Genomic DNA, 24,970 nt, shown 5'->3' on the forward strand with positions numbered 1-24,970 from the left:
TAATTACTTCGCTCCTCCCCGTTGCAATACATCAAAGATACCCGTGCAATCCCTCGTACAATCTACGATCGAACCATACTTGAAGCCACGGTCGTCCGTCGAATCCATTCCGACGGAATCCCATCGGCGCCCGGACCGCGCGCGAAACGTGTCGCGCCGAACGCCGCTAACGAGCGACGCGACGGCGTTTAATTGCCGGGCTTTTTTCGAACCAGCGGAGAACGGAGGGACAAGGGCGAAAGTACAGGCAGAAAATATCCTCGTCCTGCGCGCGGCGCCGGAGTTCCTTTCGCTAACCGAACGAATTTAATCAGCGCCCGGCGAAACTGTTTTTTCCCCCGAACGCCGCTTTGTGCGCGGACACGCGTTCCCCTATTGTTCTCGGAATTTACTGCGCTCCGCCGCCGTGAACCCGGGAACAATAAAGCGAGCGGGAATCGTTTCTGCCCCCCGGCGAGCGTGGGAGGATCGATCGGCCGCCGCGAGCGGTACGGCTCGCAGCGTCGCGGCGACGCGCGTCTCGCTCACGGCTGTCGGACGTAGTCGCGTGCCACGAGTTCCGCGCGCGAATTCCGACCGTCCCGCTCCTGATCTCGATCGTTCGCCGCGTCGATCATCCGTCGGGGAGTTACGAGCTCGTTAACGACGCGGCCGCCTGTGCGCGACGCGCCGCAGGGAGGCGGCCGCACGCGAGTTTCGAACTCCTGTTTCGAAGAATGTCCCGGCACTTCCGTCGACCCTCGTCCCGGACAAGTTCGCGGAGCTGGAAGCGCGAAGAGGCTGCCGCCGAGGCTCCCGATACCGAGTTTGCCCGCGATAAACGCGCTCCGCGACGGGTTCACGCTCGAGAGGGCTCCCGACGAGGGAGCGTCTAAATACCGGCCGAAAATATGGGACTTGGGACCTCTCGCGCGCGATAAAATATGAACTCGTAAATTACACGGTGAACCGGGCATTATGAGTTCGTATTTTATTGCGGAAGGGGCTCCGGGTCGCCTCGGTTGTTATTATTCCGCGGAAGTTCGGCGGAACAACGCCCGCGAAAATAGAATAATTCACGCGGCCGTCCGCGAGCTTCGTTCTATCTTTACGAACGTGTACTCCTCCTCTTTGTTGAACGACGAAAAAATTCCACGGGCCGCCGCGGTGTTTCTAATATTCGCGGGCGCGGATTTTTACTGAAATTTCAAACGGCTTTTCCGCGTTACCTCGCGTCGTAAATTCTTTTGAGAATCCGCGTTCCGCCGGAGGTATTCAGCGTACCCGACACGCGTTTCGAGGATTCGCCGCACGTAAGGAGATGTAAAATAGTTATTACGCGAGAGTAAATCAAGCGTGCCGTAGCATCCGCTCGAATATCATCCCCATTCCTCACAGCGGCGTCCCGCATTTCTCTCTGTCTCCGTTACTTTCCGAGTTGCGCGAGTTTTATCAAAATCGGCGTGTCACACTTGGCTGGTGCTTCCCCTTAAGCACGGCTCCTATTATAAAGGGAGTCTTCCTTCCGGGCTGTCCCGCTCTGTTACGTAGTTCGTCTCGCCGCAAGAGGCTGGCTCTCTCCCGTGATCCATTACCCGTGTGATCCTGGCCCCTTTACGGTCTATTACTTGGTCCGGCACTCTCCTCTCCAGCCCCATCAGAGACTGCGCGATCCTCCGGTATATTATTACTTCTGCTTCCCCTGTATATTCTAATACTCCTATTACCAGGGCCATCTGGACGGGTTTCCAGCCATTGCCGATGATTCCAGGCCCTTTGCGTTCCGTATTCAGCGCAATTCGCTAGTCCAGATTATACAATTGAGAGCGAAAGATTTCAGACTCGAAGATAAAAGGATACAGCTATATTATATAGTAAATGTTTCGTGCATTCTATTACACCGTGGAACAAATTTTAACCTACGTTGCTTTCTGCAATAACCATTAGGCGATTCTTATAGAGCTCCTTACCCTAAATACGAATCCGAAAACCAAATTGCTGGGTCACGTCCAGTTTTCGAGAAAAACTGGGCTTTTGCAGAACGGTCGAATTTTTCAGAGAACCAAGCGTTACGTGAAAACTAAAAACATGTCTACTGTGATACTAAACGATTAACTATTATTTGCAATATCATTTGCCTTTGTTGGTAAAGATCAAGTGCTACTATTCAAAACGCTAGAAATTCTAGTGGCAGTCGTGTCAAGGGTTAAAAACTCGTCGCGTTCGAGCACACCGCTGTCATTCGAGGATTCTCGCAGCAGACCACTCGCAGTCCAGTATTTCGCCCCGATTCTGAGCGGCTCGGCGATCCGAAGTTCTTGACCGCTCCCGGTCTTTGTCCCATTATCCGGCGCGCGGTGTACACAGCAGTGTGTCGATAATCTTAAGCCTCGCGCGCCGCGTTTATCTATCAGGGCTGCCCCAATTCTGTTCCGCCTAATCACGCAGCCTGCTTCCGCTAGGGCAACGCTACCATAGCAATGGAAGCCCGGTTTCCGTCGCAGTGGATTCGCCGGGTCTCTTGTTAACGTGCGCTGTCGATTGATCACGCGCAAGTAGGTTTCCACGGGAGGCGAACGGGCTGGTTCGATGAAATCCGAGCGAGTCGTGCGTTCCGCTGCGGAATCTCTATTGTTGCGAGCAGTTCGACCGTCTTGATTTATCCTCGCCCATTGATGCCCCTCGGTTTGACAACCGTGGACGAGTTAATCCGTCCTTTACATTCGTCAGCTATTTTTCATTCCCTCCGGCGTTCCGCAGAGAATCGTTCTACTTCGGACTATCCGTGGTAGAATACATTCAACCGTAATGATCAAGATTATTTCCATAATCCAGAGAGTCGCGTAGATGTCTCTTACTGTGTGGCAAGGAGTTTTAGTTATTAAGCAGCAGATCGATAGCCTGGCGAACTCTAAACTTCATATTCGATGATCGATGCGTTACGATTCCGAGTCCCCGTTGTATCAAGCTGCCGAGTCATAAAGTCAGCCGGCAGAGCGACGAGGAGGAATGAGCGAAACGGAGAGAAGGGAGGGAATAAACGCGTCGCGAGATATAGATTGAAAGAACAATTGTCCCCCGTAAATCGCGGGGATAAAGCGTTTAGACCTGGAAACGGACTGGCGTTCCCCGTACGTGAATACCGGAGCTGGTAAACGTTCTCCGACCCCGTGCGCCAAAGATAAATCTATCGCAACCAGCGACATCGGCGACGATCCGGACGGAGGATCGTAAGCTCGTTACAGGATAAGCTTTTCCGCGGGCGCGCGACCCGTCTATCGATCCTTCTCATTGTTCGCGACGCTCCGTCCCAGCCTCCGGTCGTGTTTCCACGGCCCGACGGACCGACGGGCGACCGACGCGCGGAGGCCCGGGAATATTTCGCGGCGATGGCACCGTTTCCCGCGATCTAAGTCCCTCGTAAAAGAAACTGCGCGTGAACGCCGCGCTGGCCCGAATATTCTTCCGGCGAACGCTACCCTGCGGGAAGACGGACGTCCCAGGAGAATCTTATTTTCCTCGAATCTTAAGCGGACTCCCCCGTTTTCGTCCGACCTCCCGGCAGATAATTATCGCCAAGATGGCTGGTAACTCGCAAGAAGACTCTTAGCAGTTTATGCATAAAAGAGAGGTCGGAGTTAGCTGTTTGTTACTCGGAACGAACGAGCCTCGTATACTTCTGTAAACTATGAGGCTCTATTAACTTCCTTGATTAGGGCGCGTGAATTAGGACCCAGAGGATAAGTCAAGCAGACGGAGAAATTCTTTGTAATCCCCCTTCACAGCGTCGAACGCTGAGAGCTAAGATTCGGATCTAACGGTTCCCAGTGAAAAATCTCAGCGATTCGAGACGAGCAGCTCTACGCCTTAATCTTTCCTCAACCCTTTGCACTCGAGGTGCCCCTCACTTGCCAATTGATTTCATACGGTGAAAGTATAAAATTTGATACTTAATATTAAACTTCGTATAACGCATCAATTTGAGAAGTATTCAAACGAAACAGCTCTGCCCCTCAATTTAACACGTTGAGCGCCACGAGAATCTTAAGCACTTTCCCGTAGAGTTTGTCTTTTGCAGCAAAGAGAAGCAGGAACGATTACGAACTGTTCGGCGTTGCAACGTTTGCGTTACACTATTATCAACTTAGTTGCGTTCTTAAACATTTTTATTTCACATCGGTTGTCTTGTATATTGCGATTGGTTTTTAGTCATTCAGAAGCGTCAGTCACCACTGACATGGCGCTTAACGTGTTAAGTGCGATTTCTCGTCGAGTTAGCTTCACAAAGTATCGTCTCTATCTCATCGGAAGACGTTCAAATGTTTGTAATGAAAAACTTCCGAGTGCGAAGGATTAATCGTGATTTAATTAGTCGGGATCCCATCGCGACCAGCGGAAAGCGGATAGTCGGAAGAAGTACGTGAATTGTATCGCGTCTCGTCGTCGTGGTGTCGTTTAATCCGGCGAGGCTTCTCGCGTATCGGCTCGCCGTATTTTCCCGGCGTTTTCGGTCCGCGCTTCGGTAAATACTGCCCAACGATGGCCCTTGCTTTCGCGTAGGCAGCGAGACAACAGGTGAAAGCCTCCCTGGAACAATGTCCGCGCTTCGGTCGACGAGCGTCCGAGGAGGACTGCTCGCTGGCGCGGACAGGCGCCGTGCTCGCGAGAGTGTCCGCGCCGAGTGGTCCGCGAGACAAAGGAATTCGCTGCCACTCGGCCGGATCGGAGAGCGCCACTCGTCGCCGCGTTCCTCGGCGATGTCGGCGCTAATGCAAATGATACTCGAAGAGGAGCCGGACACGCGTGCGCCGCTGATCTGGAAGAACGCTGCGAGCCGGTCCGTCGCGCGATCGGGGACGCGGACTCGCTATCGAGCGCAGCCCTTTCTCTTCTAGCGTGAGCTTTCACCGTTGCTCGCTCACGCTTCGCGGTCCGATCGTCCCGATAACGCAAAGACCTCTGTTGCGCTACAGATTTCGTCGGACGTTCGTTTTCGTCGGAATTCCGAGCGTCTCGCGTGATGTTATCGCGTCACGACAAAGGCGAATGGTAGAAAGTATTAACCCTTTGCACTCGAGCGGCGCCTTTCAATCGCCATTTGCGTCGACCGAACAAAATGATCAAATTTAGAATTCAATATCGAACTTCATACAATGTATCGACACGTGGAACATCGAAATAAACTAGTTCCACTAAATTTATACAAGGTATTTCTTTATGTTAGTTGTAAAACATATCTGACATTTAATCAGAAAATAATGAATATTCCTCGAGAAAAATATTCTCGAGTGCAAAGGGTTAACGCTTTGGTACCATAGTGTTTAAGTTATAGTACCACTTAGTTACTCGTGAACACTTCAATTCGACGTCAGTTTCCTCGTAATTGTTTTCAAGTAATTTGGACACTCGTGTCATAGGTGATACTCGACGATTGCGAGAGTATCTAGACTACGTCTATCGGGCCACAGCACACCCTCGATTCTAGGAAGAGTATAACAATTCGCAAACAGATTAGCCCGTCGACGTTTCAAGTCATAATCCAAGCAACGTTGCTCAAAAAGCCGGCCGGTGGAAGATAAGTAAAACGAACCTCCACCGGCGACTGCCGAGCTGCCCGATAATTCTTTCCTTCTCTTCCGTTGATCCCGCGTTGATCCGTGAATAGCCGAGTCTCCGCGTCGGGTTTCAACTCTGACCCGCCATTTGCCGCGGTCTCTCCAAACGGAAATCCCGGCGGAGAACTGTTTTTCCCGCGGAAGCGGTCCGTTATTCGAATCACCCGAATTCCCGACCACTTTTCCCGGCCGCTGGAAGTTTAATCAAACCCGCGCGTTTCCATCCCATTTCGGGACAGCTGGGAATCCCTGTTAACCTCGAGTGCACCTGCCATTAAGGCCTACCACCGAGGGCCCCCATGGGCGAGGGATTGAGATTAAGATCAATCAGCTGAGGCCGTAGCCTTACCTGCGTTGCTTCCCGGGGATGACGAGTCCCATGGAAGTAGACTGTTGGTAGCGCCGAGTCACCTTTCCAAAAACTCTACCAGATTTCCTGTCTGGTCCAGGAGCAGGACGCTGCTCTCGCGCCAAGACCCTCGAGAGGTCCCTGCCCAACATGTAGGCTTCGACCACTGCCACTACGAATCCAACACCAATTGCACCGGCCGAGAGGACCTGGGGACAAGCACCCACGGTACGCTCTCTGCGAGGGGACAAGGGGACTCGGCACCCTTCGTGCGCCCTCGTGGGCAACCGGAGCGCCCGTAGTACCAATCCAAGGTCTATTGGTAGGACCTGTCCGGCTTCTTACATACACGAATAAGCTGTGCCTGCCGTATCAAGGTGTCTCGTCCACACCAAGGGTTGGTTGGACCCTAGCTAAGGACCCCGGGATCGCCACTTCCCGAACCGTGATCGCCACACGGCCCCTGGGGGTCCCATTTCGGGACAGCTGGGAGCGCGTCTTCGCCGCGTATCGCCACGCGTGTCTCGCATATCCCTCGCCTTTCCTCGCGGTGGCTGCGAATGGCACGATTACTGGGCTCATTTTTCGACTAGCACGCTTCCGGGCGACGTGCCGCATTGTCCGCGTGTCGCGGCACGTAACTGCACCCCCGGAGAGCCGCTATCGACCTGTGCCCCGCGCCGGATGCGACGGAACAACGGACCGAACGGACGAACCGCCGCTTTTTCGCGACGTATCGGAAGCGGACGCCGACTCTCGTCGCTGCAGGGAATGCAGCATCGAATACTGGAGCTCCGATGGAACCCCGGAACGTCGAGTTCGGAATTTTTGTCGGGCTCGGGTCCGGCCCCGGCGGTATTTTCGAAATATTGGGAACGTCGGAGTCTCGTCCGACTCTGTGAACTTGTTGCGTGCATCTTCGGGAGTTTCGTTATATAGACGCGTAGGTTGATATTGATGTGAACTTCACGGATGTGCGTGTATATTGTTTTGAATAAACGCGGAGAAAAGAAAAGATATTAAAAAAAATTGTGATCGTTTGAATAAACGTCTATAGTTAGATATTGCGGTTCGCGACTTTGTACACTTAGCGCGATCCGGATTAAACATGGGGATCGAGTTTGACGGGGAAGAAGGAAGTTTTTCATCGGATTAGCTCTCCTCCGCTGTATAATCGCTTCGGGAGAAGTAATACGCAGGATTTCAGATCTTTACTCTGATAACACGCGTAATGCGCTCTTTAAATCTCTCGTACGTATTCCTGTCGGTTGCGCCATTAAGTTTCGCGGCGGGTTCTCCTGTATTGCTCCTCATTGTTACGATCCCTTGCCTCCTGAATTACGCGCACTTCGAAACGTTTCTTTATTCAGGAGCGCTTGTAGGGCTTTTGCTTCTTAAGCTTCTTAGTATTTACGATTAGCTGTACTCGAGTTGGCGTCGTGCTTTTGACTTTTTGCGCTCTCCGCCGCGCTGCTGGCGAGAGTCTTCTTTTACACCGGTCTACCGCCGACTTCGCGTGCCTTCTCGAATATCTGTGTTTCATTATCGCGTGAAACAGATGTTATTGTATCGCGAATAGACAAGGCTTCGCCGCGATGTTGGATGGACGGCGCGGGGCTCCCGAAAATTGTGCACTTCCTTCTGCTTACACATCGATTTTCTTGCGGGCGTCGCGTATATCATTCGCGCGACCTCGCAACCGAGAAATCGAAACGGACGAGCTCGATATCTTCCGGTTAGCAGCGGTATACGTGCGCGCGGAAGATAAGCAGATTCCGTGGCGGTCGGATTTATCGTGGCTTCGATAAATCTTTGGTTTGCGCGGCTGCCTGTGGATGCTGGCGGCGTTAAGGCAGGGAGATTGAGATGTTTAGCGACTAGACGGACAGAGGGAAATCGAAACGACCGGCTTCGACGCGCGATACGGGTTTCGTGAAGGTCCCTCGAATTGACACGCTGTTTCGGAGATCGATGCTCCTGCTTGTCCGCTGCAAATCGAGAGAAGATCCCTTATACCTTTCGAATCTTTAGTAATTCGCAGTAATTCCTATGCATCCGATGAAATATGTATCTCCGATATCCTACAATTTTCTTACGTTAATACGTCGTTGATAATATATTAGATTTACGGACGTTTAATCTACACTTTATTCTATTGTCCTTAGGAAACTACGTGTTCTACACGTGGTCTATATAAACTGTGAAAATTGTAGATTGAAAGGCATAATCACACGAATGAAAATCGACTTAAACTGTTTATAAATAATGTTTAGAACACTCCACATCTCAATACAAGAAGTAAATCCAGTGTTATAGCGAACAATCGAGGGATACTGATGATAATTATGCGAATACCAATTTTAACCCCTTGGCCTATCTCTTTCTCAACTCTGATCGGTACAGCTACTTTGTCATTGATAATCTATTGGAAAAAGAGAAAAACTCTAAGCTTACGTTATTCCTATATTTCCTTTCAAGTATAACAGTTGATCACAGGGAAATAATATTGAATCATATTAAAAATCTCACTCGTTGTTGTAGAACAAGGGGTTAATAACGTATCGCGCTTAAGGTACTCGATTATCTTCAACACCGGTACCGCCAAGAACAGAAAATACCGGGTCGGTAGATGTTTCCTTGGTTACGAGTGTATTTCTTAAGAGCCGCAAGGAGGGACGTTCGTTTCACGACAATTAAACGGTGCCACTCGACAGGAGTCAGATTTCTGAATGCCATTCGCTCCGCAGAACCGCGATTCTCACGTTCCGGCGCGAGTTATCAGCGGCCGTGGCTTTTCCATCGGGTGGCACGGTTAAAAAGCCTTTCGCTGAAACGTTAACGAAGCGAAGTCGGCCATCTTATCGAGCCGCGACAGAACAATGCCTCGTTACGCGAGCCGGGGCACCGGTCCGCGTTCCGTCCCCGATCGTCCGGCGCATCTCCGCGCGCGTTCCGCCGATTAAAGCCCTCTTTGCTCGCGGACCGCGAAAGTTACGTTCCCGCGGCTCGAAGATGCTATCGCGAGCGACAACGAAACACGATCGAAAATACCGTCCTCCTCGCGTTCGGTTCCCGGCGACCGCGAGGCACTCGAGTCCGCTCGAATTTTCCCGTCGCGCCGCGGGCTCCGTTAATTGCGTCGGAGGAAGATCCAGGTCAGAGATATTTGTTCCGGCGGATCGTTAAGGGGTCGACGATTTTTCTCGGGGAATTTACATTCCACCCGAGGGCTCTCCTCGTCGCTCGCTCGGGGAAATTTCGTACGTGGCAGGAATGTCCGACGCAGTGTTCTCCTCCGGATCGCCGATATCTCCGCGAGCTGTGTGTTTAACTCGTCATTCGCCAGTGCTCGGACCCGTGGAATTTATCTCTCGCCGGTGACGTCCCGACGATTTCTCTCGGCTAACATCGAACGAGACGCGGCGCGTCCGGTACAGTCGAGTGCGGAGTTTTGGAAACTGCTCCATCTTCGATCGCCGAAGAATTCGATTGATCGCGTGTAGAGAAATGTATCCAACGTTTGCCGCGTGATTCGTGGTCTTACACCGGCGCGAGAGTAGTTCGCGGCAGGAATCCTCCGCTTGATCCTCTTTCTCGAGCGACCCGACGCTTCCCTCTGACCTTCTTATTCCCGCGGCAATCCGCGTCTCGCGAGAACGCCTGGGAACCCCGTCGGACTCGAAACAAAAGGCCTGAAACGAGTTTACCGCGATCGAGACAGCCCGCGCCGAGGGCGCGCTGAGATATTGCACGCGACGCGGGCCAATTTCGTTTTGTCCGCACATCCCCGGTTCAGCCGAACCCACGGGAACCTCCCGCCGCCGCAGTCCGCTCGCCGCGGTGCCAACTTTCGTTCATCCTCTCGTCTACTCCGCGAAAGTGCACCATTAAGGTAATGCGTTTCGTTTATGGTTCGGTTCCAGCCGCTTCTGCCGTCGTCACCGGCTCCTTTTTCCGTGGATCCTCCCTTCTTGACCGACTCCGACGACACTCCTAACTTTTCATTCGTCGGATCGTCTGCTCGTGATTCGTTCGGGCAAGGTTTCAACGACGGCGATTTGCTACGTTCTCTTTAGACTTGTTAACCGATTCATTTCTGGACTTTCGTTTCGTTTTACAGAATCGATGCGGTAGAAGAGCCATCGTTCCTCTATCGATGTTCCTTCGATCGTGCTCGATTTTCCGAGTTCACAGCTCGCGAACTTCGATCTGAAGTCCTATCGCTCGAACTCCCCTCGGACTGAAAGCTAATATTTCGAATCCGCGGAACTCTCAGAATTTTCATAAATCAATGTAATTACTTGTAGTGCCGCGCCGAGGGAAACAGTCGTGCGGATCGGCCGGCATCGGGAAGCCTCGCCGAGGAAAAAGCCGGCAAAGGCGCGGTTACCGAAGAAACTCGCGAAGCGTCGAACTCCGGCGGGAAGTCGAGCAACTTGGCTTTCACGCGATATCCCCGAGTTTCGGCGAGCAGCAACTTTTCGCGTCCGACGAGGGGAATCGCCGTCGGACTGACTTTCCCAATTACGTAGTCGATATCATGTAAATCCTACAGCCGGCGTGCGGTCTCCCCGGTCGGTACGATTGATGAAGGCCGAAGCGTCTCGCCCCGGAAAGTTTTCCATGGAACACGACCTGCGCTAATATCTACCGACGAGAGTATCCGGTGCCACGTGCGCGAATTCGGGCCACAAAATAACCGAAAATTCAATCTCCATCGCGAACGCCTCGAACTGCATCAGCCACTTTCGTCGCGTAATCTCCTCTTCGCTAAGTTCGAAAACCCCGATGAAAATCCATTCCTAATTTTTCCAGAAACATTCAAATCATCGTACCAGTATTTCCAAAAAATGAACTATTATTTCTACACAAAGATATCGCTTCAAAGATTAGGACATTGCTCGGGAGAAGATAAAGGTACGAAACATTCGCGAACGCCTCGAAGTGCATCAGCTACTTTCGTCGCGTAATCTCCTCTTCGCTAAGCTCGAAAACCCCGACGAAATTCCATTCCAAGTTTTTTCAGAAACATTCAAATCGTCCTACCAGTATTTCCAAAAAATGAACCATTATTTCTACACAAAGATATCGCTTCAAAGATTAGGAGGACATTGCTCGGCAGAAGATAAAGGTACGAAATATCTCCAGCCCGGAGATGCTTCCCTGGAAATCCAATGAAATTTTCCTAGCACCTAGACACCGAGTGTAAAGCGTCCAAAGGATAAAGCAGCTCCAGAAATCGGTGAGCGTCAGCGAGCCGTGCCATCGCGACGCCGAAGAAACTTTCGTTGAAAGGGAAAAGGAAACCGCAAGACGGAAAGCGGATAGAAATGGATAGAAGTGGCTGGAGGAAAGACTAAGAGCGGAGAGCCCGAGTCGCCGCGCTTCCGCGTGGAATTTACCCACGCGTAGACCGATCGGATCCTCGGGAAATTCTCTGGGAATTTTTTCTTCGTCGACCGCGCGGTTCTCCGTCGGTTCCGCGGGAGGCGGAGGTTACGGAAAGTTTCAGGGACGGCCGGTAAGCCTCGGCCGAGCGCCGGAGGCACCGTGCGGTTCCCGCGGGATGATTTATGACACTCACCCTGATGGGGGCGAAGATCTGGTCGGGCTTGATGTTCTCGAGCCTGTGTTCCTGCTCGCCTTTGTGGAGCAGCTGCAGGTGCGGCTGGAAGTGTGCCGGACAAAGGGTGCCGAGTGGGAGAGGCGACGCCCACGGCGGCAAGTGGGGTGGATCACGAGTGCCGAGCTCCCTGTAGAAGGTCTTCAGGAATCTGGAAGCAGCGAGTTTCGAGTTTAACGCTACAACTACCGTAGAGGTCCAAACGAGCCGTTCTTCGCGTCTTTATTCGCAGTCACCGGAAAGACAACGAAATTCTCAGAAATGATCGAGGAATTCAGGCATCGCTACGAGCGATGAGTCTTCCAAAGTTTCATGATACATGTTGCACTCGAAAGAAAATGATAAAAGGATCGTTGCGATACATCGCTGGAAGTTTAAATGCGTATGTGGCCCTTAACACTAGGTTTACGGAACGCGTGAAATTGCCGCATATTGGATTTTAGAAATATTATTTTGAGTGATGCGATCACACGTGTACCCCAATTACCTGCTATCAAATCTCCAATTTCCACAATCTAAATAAACGAGCATTTTTAGGAATAATAGAATCAAGTGTACAATAAATGCCCGTAAACCTAGTGTCAACCAGTTAACTGTGTTCGACGAGTATACACGTCGTCGTAAAGCTTGACAAGATACTAATCCCTTCAGCGAATTCTTTATTTTTTCACGTAAACGTGTAATTCCTCGTTTCGCTTTGATCTTCCATTAAAATGTACTCTACGTGCATTCGTCCTGCGCTCGACGGGAACATTTTTCGATTTTACTGCGAAACCGGAGGCTTTTCCAACTAAATTCCACAGTTAACTGGTTAAGGAGGCGCTGATTGACGAAACGCGGACGACCTTTGACGTTCCCTTCACTAGGATAATATCACACAACGAAGTTCTGTGACGCGCGAGGTTCTGTTCGTTCCATTACACGTATTGCTTCCATGATTAGGAACCGTGCCACGATCAAGACAGCGGTATCTATTCGAAGCGGAAAGCTCTCCCTTTTCTCTTGTTCCCAGAGTTATTAATAATTTATGCTTGGTCCGAGGAAACTTCGGACGAAATGGGAAGACACCGGTCGCAGTGAGTGCGAGCATAAATCTAGGATGTACGGTACGTTGAAGAGGAAATCCGGAAACCCGTCGGTCGTATAAAAAGCAGCGAAAAATCCGTCGCGAGCATGACGAGTGTTCTCCGTTCAATTCGCCCCGGCGAAAAACGCGGCCGGTGTCAAAGGAGAGCGTCGCGATCCGAATAAAAACGAAGCGCGACGAGAATAATACGCAAAGACAAAGGGAATTGCATCCGTCGCGAGCGTGCCGCGCGAGCGCGTTAGCGTCGAGTGTTCTTCCAATGGGAGAGCTCCTCTCTGGAGCACGGTGTTTTCGGTTTAATCAAATTCGAATTCAAAAATTAATGAAACGCCCCGGCTGGAAATTCTCGCGGAAAAGCTCGCGCGGTGGATCTCCGGGGCGACGCGTCGTCCGTGGTCCTCCAATTAATTAAAAATTGTAGTAAATCGCGACGAGAGGGAGAGAGAGAGGGAGCGGTGGAGCGCACTCGGCGTTTTAAAAGACTCGAGGGCGGTTTTTAAGCGACGCGCGGAGCGTTCTTCGCTCTTCCTTTCGGTGAATTTCTGAATCCGAAGCGGAGAGCTGCGGCAGACGCTGCCGGCGCGCCGTTAAAATTCCAATTAATCCGCGTCGTCGGCGCGCACGGGTTCCCGGCGAAGTGGCTCGCTTATCGAGTGACCGGTTAATTTCCCAAGCGACGAAACCGTAGTCGCGTTAAGTGGCAGTTTCGCGTTGAATGATGCATTCGTTGCGCACGCCGCGCCGCGGCAAGATTGATGATCCCGGCCTGGGCACCTCGTGCCGAGGTGATCAACCGTGGAAAGGATCGGACGCGGACGGGGACTGCCTTTACGGCTTCCAGCTGATTACTCCGACAGGTCCGGCCGCGCCGATTTCATGGGTTTGCCCCGTGCCCGACGCGGATACCGATACTCCTACTCGATGCCCGTTAAAGCTCCCCTGTATTCGAACATTGAACTTGCATACTGTAAAACGGGATTCCGAAACTTCTTCGAAGCTTTAGCATCATCCTCGCATGGAGGTTAAGTTCTCGTTATTTCTAATTGGAACACATATTTACAGATTAAAACTGCGAAGATTTACGAACGGAAGTGAAACAAGAGATGTTCGGCGTTTCTATCCCCTAACTCCGCGCTGGGATCAAGAATATTTCTATTGTTGATGGGATTCCGCACACGGGCTTAAAATGCTTGAAATTTCACTGCCAGCTTTATAGTTATTAGCTAATTACACCGAACGACTATCCAGCTGCTGCGCGAGATAACCTTCTCGTTCATTAGCATACTCCTTATTCGTAAATGAACGAAAGCAGATATTTACCGAGGTACAGGGTACCTCGCGCGATGGAACGTATTCTAAATTACTCGGCTCGATTATCCTGTCGATAGCGATAGCCGGTTGGATCGATCATTCATCCGCAGCGCCGCGCGGAATTCCATTCCCGCGTCCGATACGTTATCCTTTTATCCGAACGAAGTTTCATCGAGGACTGCCGCGCGATAAGATCGAGGAAGAAGGAGGACGGATCTGACCTTAACAGTCTTCCCAGGGGATCCCTTTCCGGGGACGGCGGACCTCCGATTCCACTTCCGGTGCCGAGTCTCCGCGAGGACGCACGTGCGCTCGATATGTAAGCGGCCGGCGCTGGCGGCGGGCTGCAGGGCGGGCAACAAACGGGGCTGCTACCCCCGGGGGTCGAGAGCGTATAACTCCTCTCCAATTCCTGAAACAAAAGAAGAGAAAAGCCGCTTTAGTAGCTACCTCCGACTCCGGCGCTCGCCTCTTTTTTCAGCGGAGCTGTCGTTTCAATACGGCGCCGCGCCGCGCCGCTATATTATGCTGCACCATTGTCTGGTGCCGCGCGCTCGAACTACCAATCTTGCGGGGAATGTCCGGGACAAATAAATGTCGCCCCCGGGAATTTATCTGTCCCGTGATTCCGCCTCGCCCCATCGGGCGGGATCGCTTTTAACGCGATATCGGCGAAACCACTCGCGGAAATTATGAAACTGCTCTCTTTATTCCGGCTTTCCACCGGTCGTTTAGAAGTTCCGGGTTCGTCGTACAGTCGAGCGGAGAACGATGGCTTTAACTGGGCGAATGTATCATTCGACGGTTGTATCCCGATAAATGAACTGTTCGCGTGAACGATAAGAGGCTAGAGTGTTACGAGTATCGTAGCTAATTTCAGAGTCTCGAATCGTTGCGGGAACGGTACACGGAATTAGAATGTTATCGAGAACTCGAGTCACCGAAACGATCCGATTGTCCGGCTGGGAAACGAGTAGACTAATGACCGCGCACTCGAACCATCGACCTTCGCGTTGAGTAGCGAAGGTGGATCGATGGTTGAACGCCGAGTCGTTAGCAGCGGAGGTGCTTTAATTAACGGCTCTCCGATTGCGAGTCGAACCGTTCGTTCCGTGCGGTGAATCGGTGTCCTTTGCCCGAAAACCCCGGCGAATCGGAGATACGGAGGTCAACATCGTCTCGACCGGAACGCATTCGTTCCTCCGCGGGTCACGTTCGCACGCAATGCACTTCCCTCGGAGAACGAATTCGTTAGGTGCAGCGAGTCGAGGATAATCCGGCAACGGTAGCGCCGGTTTCTTTACTCTTTACGAGCCTGTTCGCGCGAGGTATCGCGCGGGGTCGTGCGGTCACGTCGATCAGCCGGCGAGCAAGAAAGCGCTTACGGTCAGCGATAGCGGCCGCCTTTCAATTGTAACGTTCCGCTAGCGCCGGCTACGTGACCCGAGATAAGTCGATCAAAAACAGGGAAAACCGGGAGTGCTTCCTGTTCCCGCCTCGTCCACACCTTTCAAGCGGAGCCGATTTTCCTCTCGCGCCGTAACGCGATTTCCTCTGCTCCCAGGAGGAGAGAATCGACTCTCTCCGACGATCTGTTTCCTCTCGCTCCGCTATCGGATCGGAAATACTTTGAGAAGATTCCTTTTGTCGACTCAATGAAATTAGTCCTCGTTTAATCGGATGAACGAGATCCTTCTTCCGTTGCGACTGCGACGTATCGAGTATAACATTCCTAACGCGATTTCACTAAGGCACGAATGGATACTGGAGCTTCAAGCGTCCTTTCTGGAAAGTGTTTGTATCAGAGATATTAATTGTTTTTAAAGTACCGATGATACTTTGTACGTGAATTACAACTACAAAAAAATGGCCCATCCCGGATTTCTTCTCGCGATTATTAGAAACGTAGCAAATGCTTCTCTGGGAGTTAAAGAAATCAGTTTGGCGATACGCTAATTTAATCATGAATCAATTAAAGTCTCGGTACACGCACCCTCGAAGTTTCCACAGAGAAGTTTCGAAAAATCAATTTCAGTGCTCGGTAGTTCGTGTTGAAGAGCTGCTTTGTATCGATATTTCATGCGTTCATACGTTATTCAAGACTTTACGTTGAACATACGAAAGTTTATTATACTGCAGCGAACTAGGCGCTGCGATTGAGAGTCGTCTTTCGAGTTAATACATTGAAGCCAGTTCGCGCGTTAGATCAGAGACGGATTCGTTCACCGGCGTCGTCGAGTTCGCGGGGCAAAACCAAATGAATTCTGAACGTCGGTTCGCGTCGGGGATCCTCCTCCGTTGATAGAGAATTCCATCTATTACACCGCGGGGAGGAGAACCGGAGATGTTTCCGACGGCGCGCGTCTTCCGCAAGAAACACGCCGGCGAATGCGCGGGGATTAAGTTGCATCTGTATCGTCTCTCCAAGGTGCATTTCGTTGACCAAGTTCGCGGTCGCCGTTCGGCCAACCTCTCTCCGCGGGACGTTGCGCGGAAAAAGCCGCAGGGACGTTGAAACCGAGGTCGGGAGGTAAATAATTAAACGCCGGAAAACGCGGCCCGAATGGAGGATGAGCCGGTGGACTGGGTCGAACAAAAACGAACGGAGACCGAGCTGATTCGAGGCACAGACCGGGAAAAACCGTGCATTCGCTGATCCTGCGTTCCAGCAGGACGTGGAAGCGGGGAAGGCCCAGTTATCGAATCAACGTGGATCTCGTCGACGAGTTTCTTCGTCTGAACGAAGATTGTCTTGCTCCATAACGTTGATTGAATTTACAATTATATTAACCCTTTGCACGCGGATGTCTCTTACTAGAAATATTTACCATTTCTTTACGAAACGGAGACGATGTTCTTTGAGATTAATTCGAAGAGAAATCACCGGTACTTTGAGGAACAAAGCTGTTTTATTCCAATGTTTCACGTATCGAGGCGTTATACGAAGTTTAACGTTAAATATCGCATTCTATAGTTTTACTGTGTCAAATCAAGTGGTGATTGGGAGTTACTTTTAGAGTTTAAAGGGTTAACACTAGATTTATGGTCATTCTACACTTTATTCTATCACTCCTGGAAGACTACGTTTGTTCGTATAGGTCGCGGGAATTCGAGTTTCGGTAACAGAGGATTCTATTGTGTACTCCCATAATTGCACCAATTACAATTCACTGAAATTGTTACGAAATAACGTTGAAAGAATGGAATATTTTTAAAATTGGTGGGTTCCGTAAATCTAGCGTTAACACTAGATTTACTGAGCAGTTGAATTGATATTTTACAATTTTTCTATAGAAACTTGAGTACTTATAAAATAGATCTCTTCTCCAGTGACGACGAATCAACTTCTGAGTTTCATCGTTTAGCGAAGAAGCGAACGGACTATGTGGGTAAGTCTTAGCTTCTTGGTCGAGTCCTTTCAAGACTGCAACCGCTTTGTCCCGATTCCTCGGGACATGCGAGCGTTCCGCACGTTCGACGGAAACGCGAACAACCGGCCGAAAAGTTCCGTGCCAGCCGCCCTCGCAATTACGGAGATAACGAACCGCATTCAGTCGGCTTCTATTAAAATCGCGAAAATTGTTTTCAATGGGCCGCGTCGCTGGGACGGTGGCTGGTTCAGGTGCGTCGCCCTTAACGAGCGCCCTTCGATGACAATTAAATTCGAGGCTCCTTTGAAATCCCGATAGATCGCGCGCGTTCCATGGATTGCCACGTGCCGCAATTAAATCCGCTAATCGTATAACTCGCGGTTATTAATCCCGCAGAGTGCGGTAGCCTCTAACGACTTCGGTCGGGGCTCGCTAGGATAATCGATCAAATTAAATAACGAAGCCGTTGGATCCTCGGCCCGCTTTACACTACAGTTAACGCCGATTCGATGAATTTAAAGTTCATTAACCGTCCGACGATTCCCATCGACCCACGGAAATTACTCTTCGTCCCTGAGATTTATGGCGTCGTGCGTTTCCCTTCAGAAGGACTGCTCCTCGCGGTAACTTCCTTAACCCTTTGCACCCCGAATTTCTTTCGCGTATATTCCTCCGTAACTGTATCATTACGATATTCGATTTGAGATGCATTTGAAAACAGATAGTTTGTTATTAATACTATATTTACGGACGTTTATTCTACACTTTATTCTATTCCTAGAAAACTACGTGTTCGTTTATATAAATCGCGAAAATTGTAGCTTCGAAACCAGAGTATTCGCATAATTGCACGAATCAGAATCGACTTAAACCGTTACTATATAATGTTTAAAAAATTCAATGTCCGTCAAATTGACGGGTTCCGTAAACCTAGTGTTAATAATATTGAAAACAACATACTAGTATAATCTATTTTAAAAACACCTCGACGAAGCACACCTGTGAAGAAAACTGATGTTAACACCAGGTTGATGGACATATTGCAATTCATTTCACTGTCCCTTTGCACTCGGGAGGTGACCGCCTGATTTGATACAGGAAAACTATAGAATCTGATATTTAACATTGAACTTTATATAATACGTTGATACGTGAAATATTAGAATAAAATAGCTTTGTTCCTCAATATACTGGCGATATCTCTTCTCTAATCTCAAAGAATATCGTCCTTGCCTCGTCGAAAAATATCAAACATTTCTAGTAAGGAACTTCCGAGTGAGAAGGGTTAATACAAACACTGAAAAATACATGTGGATTTCGGAAGGTAGAAATGAAATTCCGTAAGCATAACGCTCGAATTACATAATGAAGTAAACACGAGCGCGTCGACGCGATGGTCTCAATTATAAATTCAAAATATCCTTTCACTCTCGCGATTGGTGGCTCGGCGATGAACGTTAGGAGCGAAGTGAAAGCACGGAGAACCGCGATCGACGCCGACAACGAGGAGAGTTTTCGCGCGGCGGGGGCTCCAGGGAACGAGCCGCCCGTGGAAAATATTCCGTGGCGAGGACGGATGTCGCGGGCAGACAAAGCGCGGCTCGTCCCGCTGACAATGCCCCGGCGAAAGTGGCGCGTCCCGCGGAAGCTCGACGTCGCAGCCAGACGGGAAAGCCCGGGTAGGATGTTCGGCGGCATTAATTCGAGGTAATTTCTGCTGCAGACGACAAAGGGCTTCCGCGTGTTCGATAGAGTACACGCGTCGTCTTTAGACGAGCCGGGATGTGGGGGGACAAAGGGTTTCCCTTGGCGGATTACCCGAGTCGGGCGTCTCCGCGCTTGTCAACGATGCACCCCGGTGCCATGTAATACGTCGGGGGTAACTGCGGGGCAAATACGTCGTTAGACCCCGCGCCTCGGTCCCGGATCGAGCGGGGAACTCGAGAAGGTTGCGAGAATGTCGCTGATGGGCCGTTCAATTATCCGAGGAAAGTTGCCCGCCGGTTCACGTCGATGCAACGCGAACCTTTTCGAGACCGCTTGTTCGTTTCCATTTGCTTATCAACCCTTTGCACTCGAAAGTCTCTCGCTAGAAATATTCGATACTCTTCGATGAGATACAGACGATGTTCTTTGAAACTAACACTAGATTTATGTTTATTATACACTTTATTCTATCGTTGCTGGAAAACTACCGTTCGTCTGTATAAATCGTTAAAATTGTAGCTTCGAAACCAGAGTATCGCGTATTCGCATAATTGCACGAATCAAGGTTGACTTCAGCTGTTACGAGATAACGTTTCGGAAACTCGATGTCCGTCAGGTTGACGGGTTCCGTGAATAGTGTTAACGAGAAGACATATGTAAATTAAGAAGGAAAGTTATTTTATTTCGGTATTCCATATATCGAGGCATCGTACGAAGCTTAATATTATATATGAGACTTTATAATTTTGCAAATCGAATCGAGTGGTGACTGAGAGTCACCTCTCGAGTGCAAAGGGTTGAATACATATATTTATTCCTGGCTCTCGATTATTCGAGATCCACTCTTTCGTTATCTGTAATATAGTAACACTATATTATTATGTTCTCGATATTATTAGCAAGAAGAATCGTTGCTTTCTACAATGTATCTATTCTTTCAAATGGATCTCGTAATAATGTAGAGTTGTCGAGGGGAAAGTGCAAGAGAAATAAGGATTGCAAAGGGTTGACGTACCGAATGTATTTACAAGTTGCGTTTAAGCTTAAGTAACGCAATATGAAAAGTGAATGTGAACTTTAGTAGGCTTTATGATGCAGTGCGCACTCTTCTAATCGAATCGACTCGATATTTTCGTGTTAATTCCTTCTATCATCTGCTTCGAGTCCTCCGACCAGCCCCTTCTTCGTCGAGTCGTTTTTATTAAATCTCCCATTAACTATCTTAGTCTCCTTTGTGCAGTTCAATTGAAAACGAATGAAGTCTAAAGGAGCGCGAACACAATTAAAGTCCCGTCGAAAAGGATAACACTCGCACGCGTGACTCCCGAGATTCGTCGCCTCCTTTCCATCGGGAAGCGTCCTTAACGATTAATACCGGGCCGAATCACGCTCACGAGTGGTGCCCGGGTAATTAGCCCCGTTAATTTTTCAGTCCTCGTCGGCGGCTCGGGAAATAATAACGCGTTACGTCCCAGCGATTTCGCCACTCCCCGAATATTGAATTACGACGATAATTGTAATTTCAGCCGGTAATTCCGCCGAAATGACGGCGCTCAGCTACGGCCGAAATAAAGATCGCAGCCTGTAATTAACATCACTTTGAACGATCACTGGGATGAAATAGTTTCCGGTTAATCGTGTCGGCCGGTTCAGTACCGAATATCGACGAGCAACAATGCGAGCGTGCAGCTGCCACGTCCGCTATTAGCGATATCAAAAAAACCGTTCTAACGTTTTCCTGGTAATATTCGTTCGATTCCGATAAAATCCTAAATATCGAACGAGTATCGTATCTCTCCGAAACACCCTCCGCGCTCGGACGAGTCCGAAAACAATGCCCGATCGCGTTAACGATCTTTATTAAACACTTCCCCGCGGAGCGTGCGATCGGGTGTGCGCCGTCAAAGCAGTTTGCTCGCAAATTACCCTAATTGGTTCGTGTTACCGGGCCGCCTGTCATCCTGCTCATTGGATCAAACGATAGATTACACCGCGCGGCGCCGGCGCCCGGTTAATTAACCGCTCCCGAATAAATCCGGCCCAGAAAACGAAAGGACGCCCGCGGCAAAGCGGGAGAACAATGGCGACGGTGGGCACAATGCCGGACAAAATGGCGGCGGCCGCGGTGAATCGGGTATCGGAATCGCGCGACAAAGGAGGCCGAGCCGGCGAGCGAAGGGCCAGGGATCGATAGACGAACGCGACAAGGGAGCGAAACGGCCGCTGCTCCCGAGGAATCCCTGCCTCGCCCCCGCGCGTTAAAGTTCCATCACTGCCGGAAGTTAATTTAATCCCGATCCAATTAAACCGGATAGAACGCTAAGCCTGCCGGTGGATGCAGTTGGGCGCGTCGGCAGTTAACGTGCCGATGCCGGCCGTGGCAGTTAACCACTGCGTAAATTGGAAATTGGTCTAGCGTCCAATAAATATCGGATTAGCCAATAAATCGGATGGAAAACGGCGATGCGTTATACCTGCCCGAACAACGACCGTGCCACCGGCAGCATTAACGTCATCCGCGGGCCGTTTCTGCCTGATCCACCGGCCGATCCCGTTCATCTTCGAATTTTTCATTCGATAATGACAAATTTCCCGACTATCCGCGTCCCCCGGGGTTCGAGTTTCATTCGGACAATGTTGCTGCGATACCTTTGAACTATTTCCTTCGAGAAACACGAAGGAAAGCGATTAACGCGTTGACCACGGTGGTACCTATGACCGACACTTTCAAATTGTTCGAGAACAATCGCGATATGTAGGACGATCGACGATGAAAATTTGTAATAGAGTAAATAATTAGATTATACCGTTAAGTGAGAATCGTGATGCGAAACGATAATTGTTTCTACTTACGTTCGCCACGAAAGGATAGCAGTATATAAAGTTCTCAAGATTCTCGCGGCGGTCGACGCGTTAAATAGCTCGCGCATTCGGTTTAGATTTATTTTAAGTTTCTTCGAAAAACAAAGCCAAACAATACATTGAACTGGCTGCTCGTCGAGCGCCAGCCGCGACACGCGCGGCCAGAAACGAGTGTCTCCTTCGTCGAGGTAGAATTCCCGCGGGAAACGCTTCGCCGAGGAAATGCGGCGAACTTCCCGCCGAGCTGTATGGAGTTCTACGTTTTTCTTTTTTTTTCCACGAGAACGCCGTGTCGCGAGTAACCCTCTCGCCGCGCTCTCGTTCCGAGGCACGCGAGCGGTTTAATGAAACGTTCGTCGTTTTAGCCACGTTTCCCGGATCCGTCGGCCTCCCCGTTTCTCCCCGGCGAGCTTCGATTCGTTTTGTTCGTCTCGCGAGGGACGCGTCCCGACTCCGTTTTTACCCAGGAATTTCGCGTGGCATATTTTCCAAGCGCGAGCTCCCGTTCACGTGTTTCAGCGCGTCGCGTTTCGGCGCGCAGGTGTCTCGCGCGATCGTTCGCCGCGCCGCGAGCCAGAAACCTACGTATTTATGTACTCGCGAGACATTGACCCGGGTAGCTGGCGGCTCGCTCGAAAGAACGGGCATTTTTCAACGTCGCGGAAACAAATGGGCCGCGATACAGGCCCACCCACGCTCGCAGTCTCGGCCGGACCGGTCTCGCGAGCCGGCCGGGCACCTAACCGTCTCCGGTGAACGCGAAACAATCGAGACACCGGGCTCTCGATCTCTTTCCAGCCGAAACGGAGCTGGTTTCGTAATTCGGAACGCCGTAATTGATCGTTGTTCGTTTTTTAAAGGAGAAATCGTCCGAGTACACGGACCAGGGAAAAGAGAACAGGGAACACCGTGACGGTAAAGATGTTTCGCGCGAGAAAAATCGTCTCTGTCCCGGTTACACCGAACCCGAATCGTCCTTCGCGTTTTGATGGATGGTGATGTGGCGGCTGGGGTTAAAGTTCACTAACAAATCGTCCGAAAAAGAGACGAGAAACTCGTTCCGGAGCACCTGGAAAACCTCCGAGTCCATCTGGCCACGTAATTCCGGGGCAGCCGTAAATAACGCTTACAGCGAGGCGGGAATCTATTTTCCTATCAGAAAATTGGGGCGAGGTGGTTCGAATGATTTTTTTTTTCGAACGCGCGGGGTCTCGACCCGCGCAGATTAAACATTTCTCGATGAGAATTTATCGGCGCTGCGCCCAGCGTTCAATATTTCACGATCCCGATCTGAAATTCCCGCTCGCCCTGAGGCCCGTCGATTCGATTATCCTCGCGGCGCTCCTGCGTTCGTTAATTAGCGACGGGAATGAAAGGTCCGAGGAATAACGACAACGGTTTCCCTGTCGTCGCGTCGTTTTTTAAAGGCGTCGGAAGTTCGCGGAGGCAATTAAAAGGAAGATCGCCGCTCGGATTATTACGCGGCCATTTGATTAAACGGGGACTCTCGGCTCGCGGACAGAGATCCCGGAATTAGCGCGGACGGCCGCGACAATACGGTTGTTTCAATTACATCGCCACTTTACGATTTTGTGCGGCGCACTGTGCGGACGCCGGGACGATAAAGCGTCGCTTTCCTTCGCTTCGTTTTTCCTTGTCGCGGTTCGTCGCTTTCACCCGCATTTCTAGGTTACGAAATTAATTTTAACGAACACCGACGCTCCGCGATTCTTAACGAACATTCGTTTCCCGATGGAACGGGGATCGCTCGGGAGCACGAGCCGCGACGAAAGATCGACAATAGTAATTGGCGAGGTAGACCGGGACGCGAGTCTCGTTTGAGATGAAATTTCCGGCGATCGAATTTCCAAAGTTCGCCGGTAGAATTCCCAGCGACGCGAGTTCGCGGTGTTCGATTATAATCGCCGCCGATGAATTTCATCGGACGCTCGTATCGCTTTACGACCTCCAGTCGTGACACCCGAGCATTAATACGCGCCGCGAGGAGGTGCCGGTAACCGATGATTTGCGATCCGAGGAGTCGCGGGGCAATAAGAACGTCCCGGATAACGATAAAGAACGGCATAACGTACGATTCTTATCGATCGCTCGCAATTGGCCAGCGATTCCCGGCTCGACGTCAAATGATAAATATATTAGTTATGTAGATACCCGTGAAATCGGCCTTCGGGACCATCACCATCGAGAGGAACGAACCGTAAAACGCGCGCAATGACAAACGCGCCGACGCGACGCGACGGCTCGTCGATTTGATCGGCGTCGTTATCGTAAATTTGCGATTGCCGATCGGCGCTGCGCATTTTGGGGCTCGTTAAATGGCTGCCATAAATCCTTGGCTCTCATCATCGCGAATCCTGTCCGCGTTTCACCCATATTTCCCCGGGACGGCAACGCGATACCCCTCAGAGCAGAACCGCGAAGCCTTTATCTCCATCCCGACACTCTCTAAATAGGATTACGTTGACATCGTGTTTGATCGACAGCGGTATTAATCTGCGGCGGCATTAACCAACATCAATGTTCTTTCGTCGGTTGCAGTTTCGATGGTCAAAGGACGGATTATTCATTGGAGTTTCAACTTCATGCGCCATTGGGGTTGCCCGCAGGTTAATGAATGCGTACGTGTGATACGCGTTGATTAATATCGTTGTCGATTACCGGGACAGATAATATGTCATCCGTATTTGCCTTTCGTCAATCTTCCTTTTTAAATGCGTTCGTTAGTAATTCAATCTAGATTACTGATCCAAAACACGCGTACAATTGCCGATGCATTTTAACGACTCGTTAGACACCGATAACGATCGCGGGACGTGAACCGGAGGGCTCGAGTGTTTCCATACCCGCGGAGATAACTTCGTGACTTTATTTTCCGGACTTCCTGACAGGTTTTTGTAGCTTTCTGAAACGTGCCGAAAGCGGAGGGAACGCTGCAACCCGAAGACTATCACGGACTGGCTGTTACGTTCGGAGGAATGGGTTTACGAAAAGCTTTTCCGTTGTTTATCTTCGTGGTGCGATGTAATGAAGCCTTTGCAACCGGGT

At 50.5% G+C, this 24,970-nt stretch overlaps 1 protein-coding gene across 6 annotated transcripts in view; it reads right to left on the reverse strand.

Moving 5' to 3' along the window:
- The window catches only part of LOC116432655 (uncharacterized), a 213,890-nt gene that overhangs the window by 48,369 nt on the left and 140,551 nt on the right, over positions 1 to 24,970 (reverse strand). For all 6 annotated transcript variants that reach the window (XM_076369722.1, XM_076369721.1, XM_076369723.1 and 3 more), the window contains exons 4-5: positions 14,186 to 14,376; positions 11,528 to 11,717 (exon numbers count right to left, since the gene is read on the reverse strand). In XM_076369722.1, the coding sequence (XP_076225837.1) occupies positions 11,528 to 11,717; positions 14,186 to 14,376 (381 nt within the window). The remainder of the gene's footprint in view (positions 1 to 11,527; positions 11,718 to 14,185; positions 14,377 to 24,970) is intronic.

Source organism: Nomia melanderi, chromosome 8, assembly GCF_051020985.1.
Source record: "Nomia melanderi isolate GNS246 chromosome 8, iyNomMela1, whole genome shotgun sequence".
Classification (NCBI taxonomy): domain Eukaryota; kingdom Metazoa; phylum Arthropoda; class Insecta; order Hymenoptera; family Halictidae; genus Nomia; species Nomia melanderi.